At 40.0% G+C, this 13912-nt stretch overlaps 2 protein-coding genes across 2 annotated transcripts in view; one reads left to right on the top strand and one right to left on the bottom strand.

The window, feature by feature from the left end:
• Positions 1-2032, top strand: part of map2 (microtubule-associated protein 2) — a 37993-nt gene extending 35961 nt beyond the window's left edge. Inside the window, exons 19-20 of the mRNA XM_041057937.1 lie at positions 810-922; positions 1580-2032. Of these exons, the coding sequence (XP_040913871.1) occupies positions 810-922; positions 1580-1801 (335 nt within the window). The 3' untranslated portion in view covers positions 1802-2032. The remainder of the gene's footprint in view (positions 1-809; positions 923-1579) is intronic.
• Positions 2033-3857: 1825 nt separating this feature from the next.
• On the bottom strand, positions 3858-9733 carry myl1 (myosin, light chain 1, alkali; skeletal, fast). Its single transcript, XM_041057259.1, has 6 exons — positions 9503-9733; positions 8623-8650; positions 6339-6482; positions 4972-5145; positions 4802-4879; positions 3858-4406 (listed from the first exon to the last, which is right to left on the bottom strand). Exons 1-6 carry the CDS (start codon positions 9623-9625, stop codon positions 4378-4380), a joined length of 576 nt encoding a protein of 191 aa, XP_040913193.1. The 5' UTR covers positions 9626-9733; the 3' UTR covers positions 3858-4377.
• Positions 9734-13912: the final 4179 nt, after the last annotated feature.

Here is a 13912-nt window from a genome sequence, read left to right as displayed (position 1 = left end):
CATCACTGAAAATACTGAAATCCAATATACCTAACATTAACAATGCTGTCCACCAATACTGACCTGAGCCAGAGGGAGCGTGTTTGCTCTTGATGGGATCAAATACTGCTGTAGTAAATCTGCCCAGGGACGCCAGGTAGACCCAGAAAAAGATACAGTCAATGGCCATTTTTCATGACATTGGTTTTGGGAAGTTTCTGTTGAGTTTTCAGTTTCACAAATTAAATTTCTTGGTAGATCATTCAAAACCTTTGCAAATGTAACCAAATTTGGACAACTAGAGGTAACTGATAATGTATATAATATAGGTATATATATAGGTATATACAGGGGTATATGCATAGGTATATATATTTGTTGTATATAGTTTGGGTAAACTGGCACTTTAAGTCATTGCTATTAGGTTAAATTAAATTACTGTTGACCAAAAACACTGCAGACCTATTTTTAATACAATGCTGAAAAGATTTATGGACAGTATGTGCATCTAAGACAGGTTTTCAGAGAAGCTGCTGTTTTGCTGTGGGTTGTGGAAACCTTCTTTTCCCTCCCGGGTGCTGTTTTGTTGCCTGCAGCTCCATCTCCTGGCAACTTATTATCTGAGTCATGTGGTTCAGTGGACACACATGCTCTTTCAACATGTTACACATTCCTTTTCCACATGAAATCTCTTTTAACAGACCAATGTTTGGTACAAACAAACTCTCCAACCACACAGACTCCTCTTTCCACCTTTAGTCAGTTGTCACCACAATGTGAATCTGAGCCGATATTTGTGTAGTTTTTACACTTCCTCTACTTCTTCCCAGGGGGCGGTAACGTGCGTATAGAGAGTGTGAAGTTGGACTTCAAAGACAAAGCCCAAGCCAAGGTGGGTTCCCTGGATAATGCTCACCACATTCCTGGTGGAGGCCGTGTTACGGTGAGTTTCAGCTCCATGCCCTCAATCCATGATTTAAAGGAAAGCATCAAGTTTTTGAGAGATTGTCTAATTAGTCAATATTGCTATATACTCTATGACAATAAACACTTTTTTTGAGTCTACATGCATAGTAAATAACATTTTCTCTACACATCATGGTATGCAGACTTTTCAGTTGCTCTCATCTGTTAATTTACTTATGAAGTTAAAAGAACGTAGAGAGAAAAATCACACAGGTCTGTGAATATTTATGGAATCTTAAAAGACATGTAGTGTAGCCTTAGTCTTACTTAGGGTGAAATTGATGAAGTTTCAATTTAATATTATTCAAGCACACATGTAATACATATTAAAAATATTTCAAGAGGCCAATCTTTCAAAAACTTGTTGTACTCCTTTATCTGCCTGTGAGCAAAGGTATAGTATGCGCCGCTACCAATAAATAATGTACAAGTTAATCCAAACATCCTACATTGTGTTCATTAAGTGTTTGGTTATATTCTCATGAGTGAAGTCTACAAAGCAGACTTAAAGTGAAACACTCATCATTTGCAGCTGTTCTGAAGCAGACCCATTTTTCTTGTTTGACACAACATGAAAATGATATACTTCATTTTCCCCATCCACTCCTCCCATCACACCATCTGCATCTAATAGATTGAGAGCCACAGGCTAACATTTCGTGACCATGCCAAGGCCCGAGTGGACCACGGAGCTGAGATCATCATCCAGTCGCCAGGCCTTTCCGGCTCGGTGTCTCCCCACCGCCACCGGGACAGCCACCTATCCTCCTCCGGCAGTCTCAATATGATGGAGTCGCCGCAATTAGCAACCCTGGCTGAGGATGTCACTGCGGCTCTGGCTAAGCAGGGTTTGTGAACACTGGATCTGTGAGTTCGTTGTCTGCACCCCAGACAACCTCACTCTGATCCCCTCAAACCTTTCTGCCCACTCCTGCCACCCTGAGGCCAACCTCAGCTAAACCACAGCCTTTGAACATCTCCACTTCAAGATCCATTTCTCAATTCTAAGTAGAGACTCAAATTAGGAGCTACTGTACTTTGGTCCTCTTTATTTCCTGTCTATTTTAAACCCAAATATGTGTTATTTCTGATTCATTTTGTTGGCCTCTCTCTCTATGAATGATGTTGCATAGAATAGTTCAGCCCAAGCACTGGTCCTAGATAAGATTAAGTATGTAAGGACCACGTATCATTGGCTTGACAGGCCCTGGATCAGTGTTTTGAAGAAGCTACCGCCTTTTTTCTACATTGAATAAGAAGTAATGTGGCCAGCACACCATGCAGCACGTGTTGTTCTTGCTCAGTAAATGTGCATGGACGCCAAACCCCCTGACAAACCAAGCATCCTTACTGCAAGTCATTCTTGTCATCCAATATATAATATATTTAACAAATATATATAGAAACATGTATAAAAACACAAGTTCTTTGCCATCTAAATGTCCTCAAAAAATTTTAAAAGGAAGTGACAATATGGCTATAAAATATACCTGTAAAATTGCATTATTGCAAGAACTAGGTCTATGTTATGACAAGCATGTATTGATTCAAATATTAAAAGAGGCTATTTTGTAATTTAAAAAAAAAGGATTTTAGTAAGTTATTTCCTCAATTATTGGATAAAAATTAAACAAGTTCATGTTTTGTAGTTATTAGTTGTTTACAGTGTAATGCTTGGTGACAGTGTCAGACAGCTGATTTGGTGTTGCTAAGGAAATGCATCTCAGTCCTGTTGAAGAGCATCACACACTTGTACCTGCTCAGTAGTTCAATATAGACGCCTGTTTATACATCAGAACAATAGTAAACACTGGAGTTCGTTCCACAAACCTCCATCCAAAAAGTAAACAGCTAAAAGTATATTGTCTTTACAGCTGCAGAGAATCAGCTTATAAGAATGAACAGGCATTTCTCTGCTAACAGACTGGTGTTGCGCTCAGTGAGGACTGTTGGACTGCTGTCTGAACCACAGAGGAAGAAGCTGCAGTTTGCAACCTGAGATTTAGTAGAAGAGCAGCTCTGAAATCTGTCTGTGTGTGTGTGTGTGTGCGTTTGGTGCAGATCCCATGTTGTTTTACCACAGACGCTAACGTATCTGGGTGTTTTGTTGCAATATGTGGGAGGAGAAATTGGAAACTTTTTTTATTTCCTTTTTTTTTTTTTTGAAAAATTCATTAAAAAAGACACTTGATAAAGAAAAATAAAACGACCAGGAGAAGTCGGTCAACTCCTGTTACATCTCTTAGGAAAAAGTGTTTGGGTGATCTAGTTTCTTTTTCAGACACCATCTGTGGTATATCTCGCTTCTTGCCTAATTACTGCCCTCACCTGCGACTGTTTGTTTGCTTCTGTGTTTTTTCTGCATTCCCCATCTCTGTGTGCCCCGTCCCTGCCTCCTGCTCCACCCTACAGCAACTGTAAATGTATTTAAAAGGTCAAGTAGATGTACGCAGTTTTTCTCTTGTTGATATGACACCAATTACAATAATTAATGACAATAAAAAGGACAAAAACTGATACTGCAGTACTGTCTTTTTTCAGATGACAAGACATACACTTAAAACAGTAATTTGAGATTTTGGGAACATTTTTTTCCCTGATTTACCAAGAATTTGATGAAAAGATTGAAACCACTCTTATGTCTGTAAGGTAATATGTAGCCTGTTAGCTTAGCTTAGCACAGAGAGGACAGCTGGCTCTGTCCAGAGGTTACAAAATTCACCTACTAGCACCGTGTGTCTGTCAGCTGTGGCTTCATATTTAATGGACAGACATGAGAGTGGTGTCAATCTTCTCATTTAACTCAGCAAAAAAACACATAAGCTTATTCTTCAAAATGTCTTTTCCTTTAGCCTGCTTCAGTCTCAATCAATTATGCATCTTGCATCAAATAAAGAAATTCCGGAATAAAATGGGAATTTGTGAAAATTTTATTGTGAAATGGCAGAGGATACAATAAGTTAAGACTTAGGGAGATGGGTTGGGTGAGGAGTGGATTCATTTTGATGGCCTGTCCGGGGCCAAATCAGTCATTTCACTGGCAGATAGAGACCCAGCCAGACAGTAAAGTGAGAGGAGGGGATCATCATTATCCCACCATCCCCTCCATCACTGTTCCACTGTGAAAACCAGTGACAATAAAAAAAAAAAAAAACCAATGAGACAGGAGGACTTGGGTGAAGATGAGGAAAAAAACATCCCATGGGAAATCGGGATGACTTGCTGAACAGCAGGAGGAGGAGAGAAAAAAAAGCACCAGTTGGACAGAGAAAAAAAAAAGTTTAGAACAAAACAAAAGAAGATTTCAGGAAATGACATCTCATAGTCCTTTGTTCCCCCTGCTTCCTCAGGTGGTACAGGAAACAGCGAGTGGATGTCGCGACACCATGGGGTCTGCACGTATACGATGTCACCACCGCAGTGGCAGGGTCCTTACACAGACATGATGTGCTTGACAAAGGCTGTGGATGAAGACCAGGGCAGCACACAGAGAGGACAGAGGAGAGGGAAAATGAGTGAGTGAGGAGCATTTAAATAGTCACTCCATACACATACACTCATAAATATCTTAACTTTTAGTCCCTAGTTTTGGCCAAGCCTACGTTTCCCATAATGCAACTGAATTGCATTTCCTTAATATGACAACATCAGGCTTTTTTTTTTCCCAAGAAAATAGCAACTGCTTTCACAGAGTTGTACTTTTTAAGTAAACTGATTTTGATTTGTAAAATTGGCAGAGTGCCCCTTTAAAATTATATAAAAATATTAGTATGCACTAATTATTTAATATATTAAATATAATAAACTGTTATATTGGCATATATTATTTGTCATAATATTGTAATTTGTGACTCACCCTCGTAGTTGACACAGCCGTTCTCGTCCTCCTGTCCTGCCATGAGAGCGTCAATCTCAGCCTCAGTCATTTTCTCTCCTGTAGGGGGAGGCAGAGGACAGCCATTATTAATAACGCATAGTAACACACACATGCACAGAGAAACCCAACAGGGACATAGCCTGACTCACCCAGTGTTGACAGGACAATACGCAGCTCAGCACCCATCACTGTGCCGTTGCCCTCCTTGTCGAAGACACGCAGACCCTCAACGTAGTCCTCGAATCCTGCTTTGTTTGGGCTGTTGATGATGGTCTGGAGCATGGGCAGGAAAGCCTCGAACTCTACTCTCTTGTTGGCCATGTCTGCGTGAAGAGAGGCAGAAATGATAGTCAGTTGCATCCAGAGGCGAACAAGCCAGGCAGGTTTGAAGCAACAGGCATCATGTAGACAAAACCATTTTCAACACATTTCAACATCAATATTTTCTCACCTCTCTGCTACAGATTCTACTTCTCTTCAGGTTCTGAAGGATCACGATGGAGCGTGGTGAGATTTTGTGATAAAAATGCTTGGCTAGATACTTGTTTTATTTATTGCTTTGTTTTTATATATATATATGATCTGATCTGGTAGTTTGCAGACTTGCTACAGTCTTTGTTGTGTATAGTGTGTCATTAACTGCAGTGGCTCCGTCAGTAGTGATTAACCATCATGGTGTATTTTCGGTTAAAGGTTACAGAGATTTATTCCTGTGTCGCTTGTCAGTGCAGACAATATCAAAGGCACATTTCAATATAGGGAGATGTTGCACTGACTAAAAGTCTCAAATCTGTTGCATGTTTGACCTCCCAGCTGGATGTGGACAGGAGTCGACTTTTTGTACGTGACCACATCTAGCTGTGATGTTGCATTGCATAGTGCATAGAGCACAGTGCTATACTCTAAACATAGTGTTTATTCAAAGGTGGAAATTTTGCTTCATTTCTGGGACATTTTTTGTATTCTCTCAATGATACATTTTTATGAGCAGTTACTGATGGTTTCTTCCTCCTATCCAACCTTTTGTCAAAAGGTACAGCAGTTGCATTGTATGCACCAAAAAACAGTCATAACACCATGACCACCAGTGATAAAGGAGAGAGAACCATGAGTTACTGGTCACCACACACAGACATGCTATGCATCACCTCAGACAAATCAGCCCACTGTACAACTGATCAGTTGTAGGAATATACAAGTGCTGCTAATAATGATTGGTACACTGCCAATCATTTTAATATCAATAATAAATGATTAATTCTATCATTATATTAAGACTAGGACTAAAAGTAATACTGTATCTTAAATGTCCAGTAGTCTGCTGTAAAATTTCAGTGCCATGAAGATTAAATTTGCTGGAAAACACTGAATACTTGCACTTTTTAAGATTTCTTTTGCATTAAATTTAAATGTAACAAATTGCGCTCAACATCCAAAAGCTTTAAAGCTATCAAACCCCTAACATCACCACACAAACTCTGAACTAATTCACAGATAGACTAAAACTCTCTCTCACCATCAGTGGAGGGGTTTCCCAGCAGCTTGTTCACCTCCTTGTTGGTGGGGTTCTGTCCAAGAGCGCGCATGATGTCGGCGATCTGGTTGTAAGCCACCTTGTTGTCACCCACCCTGTCGAACAGACCAAAGGCCTCCCTGTAGTCTGTAGAGTGGAAGTAAAGTTTGTGTGTGTCATAGGTGTTCAACAGTGAGTTTATCATGACTAAACTATAATTTGTGAAGCCTTCATCTTTTACAGTATGATATTTCTTATATGGATAATTCTTATATTCCCTGAGGGACTGCCCAGCTGTGATAGTTGGTTATCCCCTGTAGTAATTCCTATAGTAAAAACTTAAAATTAACTTACTCAGTGTACAGTTTTTAATATAGGGTATAAATTATATTCCAGAATAACAATAATGATTGTGTTTTTATATTAAAAGTTAACTTAAAGCTAACGTATAACAATGAAACAAGCAGTGAATCTATTTAGTAGTGAGCAGTGTTTCACATTCAATTGCATCAACTTAGCAATATCCTTAATTTTATTAAAGTATTTCATTTCATTTATTTTATATTCCTGTAGAGTCATATGATAATGCCTGTAATAGTCATTGTGAAAGCTTAATGAGCTCATTAAAATCCCATGAAGTACATTATAATAATCTGTGGATGTCAGTAGATGAAAACAAAAATAAATTTCCTACATTTCAAATATATTTGTGTCAAAAGCAAAGGTGATTGTTTTTATATGTAGGCAATAGCTCCAGCTTCAAATGCATATTCATAAACAAAACTGTTTTGTTTTATACTATACTTCTATGATTTTTTTACAGTATGTGTTAAAAAAAATCTATATTTGGAGTGAGAGGTTTGCATTTCAGCAACTGTGGCTGTTGTATTCCTGCCAGCAGGTGGAGGCAGCTCCTCTCCAAACTGACAAGGGAAACTTTAAACAAGGGCAAGACATCTCTATAGGTTGTGGTATTACAGGCTGAATAGACTGACTCCTGCCGAGCGCCGTCACCCTTCATGCTATTTCTATCTCAGCTGTCTCTCTCTCAGCAGGGCTATGGGCTCTTTTAAAAGACCACCTTGGAATTGATAAACATAGCTGAGAATATGAGCCCCCTCCTTTTAAAGGCAAGGCCCTCTGTGGGTGAGCTGAGTAAAAGTAGGGAATGCTGACTGCAGCGTAACACGCAGCCAGACAACAGGTCTACTCCGATGGTGTCCAATTCAGGGTTAGAAAGGACCAATAGCACGCAGGTGTTTCTCTTTATCAAATACTATACTATCATTTCATTATTCTTTTATACCATCCTTCTGTAATCCCTGAAATGAAGTGCTGAATTTCTTTTTGGCTGCTGTGAAAATATGTAGGCTCTTGGCACATGTTCTGGTGTCAATGATCCAGTGACAGCGAATCTCAAGTCACCAGCAAACTGCCAATAAACAATTTGCAAGTTAACATTAGGACTAAGGGACTGGTTGAATTGTTATGTGACGCTCTACCCTCCAGTCATCGGTGAATTAAACTCATCAATGTCGCCCTCTTCATCGGTGGTCTCTAGACTGTGGTTAATACGTGATGCAATCAGATTTTTTAAAAGCATTTTTGAGATGAAACAAATCTGCTTTGTTTGTGTTACCTGCTCTGGTTGGAAGCGATAATCAGTACAATCAGATGGTGCTTGTTTCAGATGAAAGCCTGCAGATGTTCAGCCCACACTACTTTTTTTTACACGCTACCACTTAAAAAATGTTGCATTGACAACAGCTGACATAGCTATGCAGAAAGCCAAGAAATACTCATTTTTTAAAGGCTACCATGTTGTAGATCCTGTCTTTTTGATGCAGCATTCAAGTTTTTATTTGTTTCAGCTACGCTGCTGAAAACACACCAGCTTTTCTTCCTTTTATATGGCATTTTAAGTTTTAAGTTTACTTTAAAATTTTCTGGAATTTTGAATGACATGAATGGGTTCTTAACCCATTCATTAACCAATATTAGATTTCCCAAGCCATTTGTTATTCTTGAGGAATGTCAAAACACAAAAATGACAGAAGTAACCATCTGCCATGAATACTTTTGTGACCTGCTGGGATGTCTTTGGCATTGAGCTCATGTTCATCTTTGAGGGAAGGCCACCGTTCTCTTCATCGGTTTACTATCAAACTTCTCAGTTTCCAGCATAGTGATTTATTACATGGACGGCTTTTCTGATTTGCCAAGACTGTGGGCCAAGAGTCAATGATGATTGTCACGTGGTTTAAAAGGTAAAATGAGGTTTAATTACCTTCAATCTGGTCTGCGCTGAACTCCACCTACAAGCCGATACAAAGCAGCCGTGTTAGTATAAAACATACAAATGCAACACAATCACTTATTGTCAAAAGATCAGCATAAACAGGCATTTTCCACTTAATCTGGACTAATCGATCAGGTCTAAACTGGGATTAAACTTGTCTCTTTGCCAAAATTAGCTTCACATGGTTGCACCTGATCTGCAGAGGTCCATCTTTAGCTACATTAACATGTCCACATTTGGTGTCACCCTGCATTGCCGTCACACATTAGTCACCACTGAGTTAGTCCAATCCAGAGAGGTGGGGGGTGTGGTCTGAACCAGGGTGAGCTATCCATGGTTCTAGTCATTCTCCTCAGTCCTTTGCACAACTCTGACTGTGTGGCCCCTCAAGTCTGCAGCTGCTCTCACTATGAACTGTGCATCCACTCACAGATGTTTACATAAATGTGACCACTCCTTTTTTTTAAATACTTTGCTTGTAACGTCAAAGTGAAGATAGATGTGCATTAAACAAAAAAGATCCTTAATTGAACAAAATTTGAACTTCCTCTTCCATCACTATCATCTTTTTTCTTGGATATGATGCATGCGTAACTTAGGCTGTATCTGTCCTGTACATAACTCCTATTATCAAAGTAGTCACGATAGTCCTCTGTTGTTCTCACATTGTCCCTCCTACAAATGTTTGGAAAAACAAACAAACACTCTACAATCTCCATCAAGAAGCCCCTTCCATTTTGGAAACCACTGGAGTAGGTCTAGTTCTGTCATGCAACTCTGAGGGTAAAAGTCAAATCCCAGCTCTTCCTGAGCAGCCATCATCCAGCCTCCATGCCTCCCCCAGATCATGCTTTCACACTCTTTGTACCTTGACGGCGGACAGGTCGACAGCGGGAGCTGCAGGTGCAGGGGCTGGCTCGGGTGCCGGTGCAGGTGCTGGTGCTGGTTCGGCCTTTTTGGCGGGAGCCTTAGGGTCCTTCTTGGGTGCCATTTCAGCTGATAGTAGATCTACTTTGTTCCTGATGCACAGACAATTCCCGGTTCGGGTGACAACACAAGGAGTGTAGCAGAGTGGAGGGGACTCGGAGCAAGAAATCACCGTTTGGGCGTATATATATGAGGCTATTTTTCCTCTTGACCCCCGTCAACGCTGTTCCCGTGTAAGGATTGGATAGCTGATGGGAGGGGTGTGTGTGGTGGGGGGCGTCCTCTCTAAACATGGAATTTAGGGATGCGGGCCAGAAAGTGTTTATTTATGTCATATATCTATAATCAAAAACGAAAACATTGGAAACGGTGTGAGAGGTTACCTGGCGCTGTGCGATTTCCTCTGCACCACAAGTCAACAGTTCCACTTTTACGATGCGCACCATTACGCACAGTCTGAGCTCAGTCTCGTATATGTGAGGATGATTTAACGTTTTAGCATTTGACGATGTTAAAAAATATATATATTATTTTTTTAATACGTTTTATTATATTTGTAAATAACACAAATCTGCATGTATTGTCTCAAAGAACAGGGCAATTAAAGCCTGAATGGAGCATTGAGAAGCAAGAGAGAGAGAGAGAGAGAGAGAGAGAGAGAGAGAGAGAGAGAGAGGTTTTCAGTGTAAGAGAGGAGCAAGAGAGGAGCATATCCAATGTGGAGTTGCATAACACTTACACACTCTGGTAAACATCAGCTTCTGTCAGGTAGAAATTATTTTTGCACTGAATTGTCAGAAATAAGTTTCCCAGGAAGGAAGAAACCGTTCATGGTCCTTTGCTCTGAGAGCTTTATCAGTGTAGATCTTGGGTGTGTGTGAGGGTAGTTTAAGCTAAACTCTTTTCACTCACCTTTGAATTTGATGACTCTTCATACCTTCATCTTTTAAGCCAGATATTCAGGAGTCAAGTCTCACATTAGTGACATCAGTGTTTATCAATCGGGTGGACGTTATGTCAGGATAGCAACATATGTTTTTATTACTATCATGATTAGACACATTTTAGTTTGGCCTCATTGATGTGAGTATTACTCATCTCTGACTGCAACTCTGCCAGACTCATCTGAGGTTTCATCTAATGTTGTGTAGTGAAGCATTGCACTCTACTTTATTTTAAAATTTTTCATAGATCCCTGAGTTCCCAGAAACATAATTAGCCCACATCAGCAAACTTCATCAGAATTTGGGGAAAATATGCGTAAAAAAAATATGATGCACAATACATCTAGGATGTCTGCATTTGATGTAATGGAGCAGACATAAAAACATGAATATTTAGCTGAATATTTTATTCAAGGCTTCAGTGCTGAAACCAACCCATTTAGAATATATGTGTAAACAGTGTGGTAAACTGAAAAAGAGATAAATGCAAGAGGAAGAACAAAAATATGGAGAAGCAACAAGTGGTTCAAATTAGTATTTGAGAAACTGTCAAAGGACCAGGCTTTAGATGGACAGATGGTGGAAGTGGTGTCTTTCAGATCTAATAATGAGCCTTTGTTTATTTCTAGTCGCTATGTGAATTGGGTAGAGCAGCACCTGTGTTCTGTTTGGGGCTCTGTGTTGGTGAGCGGTCACCACCACTCCCAGAGGAGGATGTGACGTAATAGAGTGCTGGAGATCTAGTGGGGCTTTCAGCTGCTGATGCCAGTAACCCGGACAAGGCTAAGAGTGCAAATTCTGTCTTCTTAATTCTTGTCTATATCTGTCTCCCAGTGCCAGCGGTGCAGCCCTGTCCCCACCACCATGACGGGGCCTGGTGACGGACAGAACTGCATAAATTCCTTCGCTCTGCAGGCCCTTCCCTCCCCCACCCGCTGGCTTTCACTGACCCCATCTCCATGAGGGTAAACCAGAGAAAGCCACGGTCCCTCAGCTGTCATCTGGGCTCACCCAGGCCACCCCACTGCACCTTCTCCAAGTCTGACTTCCCTTCTCTCCCTCCCCCGATAGAAACTCTGCCCCGGTCCTTGCACCTGTGCTGCAGTCCAATCTGAGCTCCACTATAGAATCTTAATGGATTCTTAATGGCAGGTCAGCTTGGCTACAGAAAAAAGAGGTATCAAGTTTATCTGGCTATCAAGACTACCAAGTTTTGTTGTGTGATTCATGAGTTGCACACAATCTACAATAATTTGGAGATTTCTTTTAGGTATCCATTTTAAGGATTCAAGTTTCGAGTGCCAGTTAAAACAAAGTCTGTGAGCTGTATCAATACACTGAATCTATGAAATTGGTAATATTGCCTGCTCTGTAATTCTAGTTCAAATAACAAATAATAGGCTTCAAAAAGTAGGTCTCTATGGTTAAAGTTTGCTCGGCAGCCGGAACAAACAGGTTCCTAAATGCATTTTTAGTGTACTGTTACTCAGTCATTCTAAGTAGGCCTATCACATTAGTAAAGATAAACAATCTTCTCCTTCTGACTAAACATGCAACCCTTATTCGTCATCAGTGTCCAGCTCCTCTGGGAAAGCCATACTGGAAATGTAAGGTCAGATCTTTTAGAAAAGGGGGAGGCGGGGTTCAGCTGTACAGTAAAGGGCACAGTGGTGACACATGCCATCTTAAGATCAATTTCAACAACCATCCTTGGTGACCACCGTTGCTGTCCATGAATCAGGTAGAATGAGAGGAGAGGAAGCAGAAATTCCAATTTAAAAAGCTCAATAAGTTGTTTTGTTGTTTCTGGTGTTGTTGTTAAATTTTTATTATTTTGTTTCTGCCAATCTGGTCTGGAGAACATCTTGGGTTTGGGTTGGTGTTATCTGCAGAATTTACAGAAAAAAAAAGAATGAAAACAGTAAAAAACATGTAAATCAGGGAGACACACTGTTACATCTCTTGTCAGAAATTCCGTTCTCAAAGAGACACTTCTAACAAGCAGATGGAGTTTTTACTATTCAAACACTTCTCAGAGGAAAATTATTGTGAAAAACAGAGGATCTTTCTTTGTACACAGTGCTTTCCACATAAAGACATGTGTAGCCAGTTTAACACAGTTGATGGCATTACATTAAATCCTGCATCTCTGGGCCTACTCAGCAAAATACACAAAATACACCCAAGACAGGCATGAATGATAACACAACCTTTGATGTGTTTTTGTGACAAATTGTTGCAGCATTTAAAAGCTGACTTTTCACCATGCAGAGCTCTGATGTCTACATGTTTACGGGAATACAGCAACACAAATGTCACAGGCTCTAGATTTAACTATACGCTCATTGGCTGCACAATGTTTAGCATAGCTCAGTGCAAAGCACTTTTTGCATGACAGTCAGCAGGAAAGGAAACAGTGCACAAGACTGAAAGTCCACAGCCACACTAAAGCTTCTGTGAAGCTGTATTTTGCAGTGTTTTCAGCTAAGCTCTAACATCAGCATGCTAACATGCTGACAAGGACAATGCGAACATATTGATTTTTAGCGAGAATAATGTTTACCATGTCCGCCACCTTAGGCCTGTTAGCATGATAATATTTGCTAATTAGCACTAAACTCAAAGCACACCTGTGACTGATTAGAGTGTCGTTTGTTTTGTAGGGATTTTGTTGAGTGTAAAAGAGTTAAAAACTTTTACATGTTGGTGGCGCTAGATCAAAAGCATGGAGTTTATTGGGTACAATGAATGTATGTACTAAATTTCACTGCAATCCAATCTAATAGTTATTTGAGACATTTCAGTCTGAACTAAAGTGGAGGACTGACCAGCATTGCCATTCCTAGAGTTATGGTGTTAATGTGTCTCACTGTATGAACAGGTAGGACTACAGACCCAGTTTTTTTATGGATTAGTGGTGTTAAACCAAAAGTCAGTGAAATAGGAAAAATTTGTAGTTTGTATGAGTACATTGCATAAGTTATGCACAATGGCTCTTCTTCCAAGCTCAAACAATACTGATCTATAAATATCCTACTTAGACTGTGAATGACAACTGTCAGGCCTACTGATATTTTTTACTTGACCTGTGTTCCTATATTGGCAGCCTGGCCTTCCAGTTGGCCAACATATGCTCTGAAAGTGTTGTTCTTTAGCTCCTCTCTAATTCAAACTGTTTCATTTGTAGCAACTGAGACAACAAAATGTATGTGTGCAATAAGTCTACATTGCCTCTTAAAGGATTATAGGAGAAACTAAAGTAATTTGTTCAATAAAATGTGGGCGTCTAATGACACCTTCACATCCTTCTGTACAAAAAGGTTTAAAGTTGCATGACTCTGTTTCAAACATTATCATGAATATTATTTTTAGCCTGGTGGGAATAAGATCAGATGAAACATCAGTGA

The sequence above is a fragment of the Toxotes jaculatrix genome, chromosome 15 (assembly GCF_017976425.1).
Source record: "Toxotes jaculatrix isolate fToxJac2 chromosome 15, fToxJac2.pri, whole genome shotgun sequence".
NCBI classification, from domain to species: Eukaryota; Metazoa; Chordata; class Actinopteri; family Toxotidae; genus Toxotes; species Toxotes jaculatrix.
Note: the sequence above shows the minus strand (reverse complement) of the source record. Positions and strands in the feature narration are given on the sequence as shown.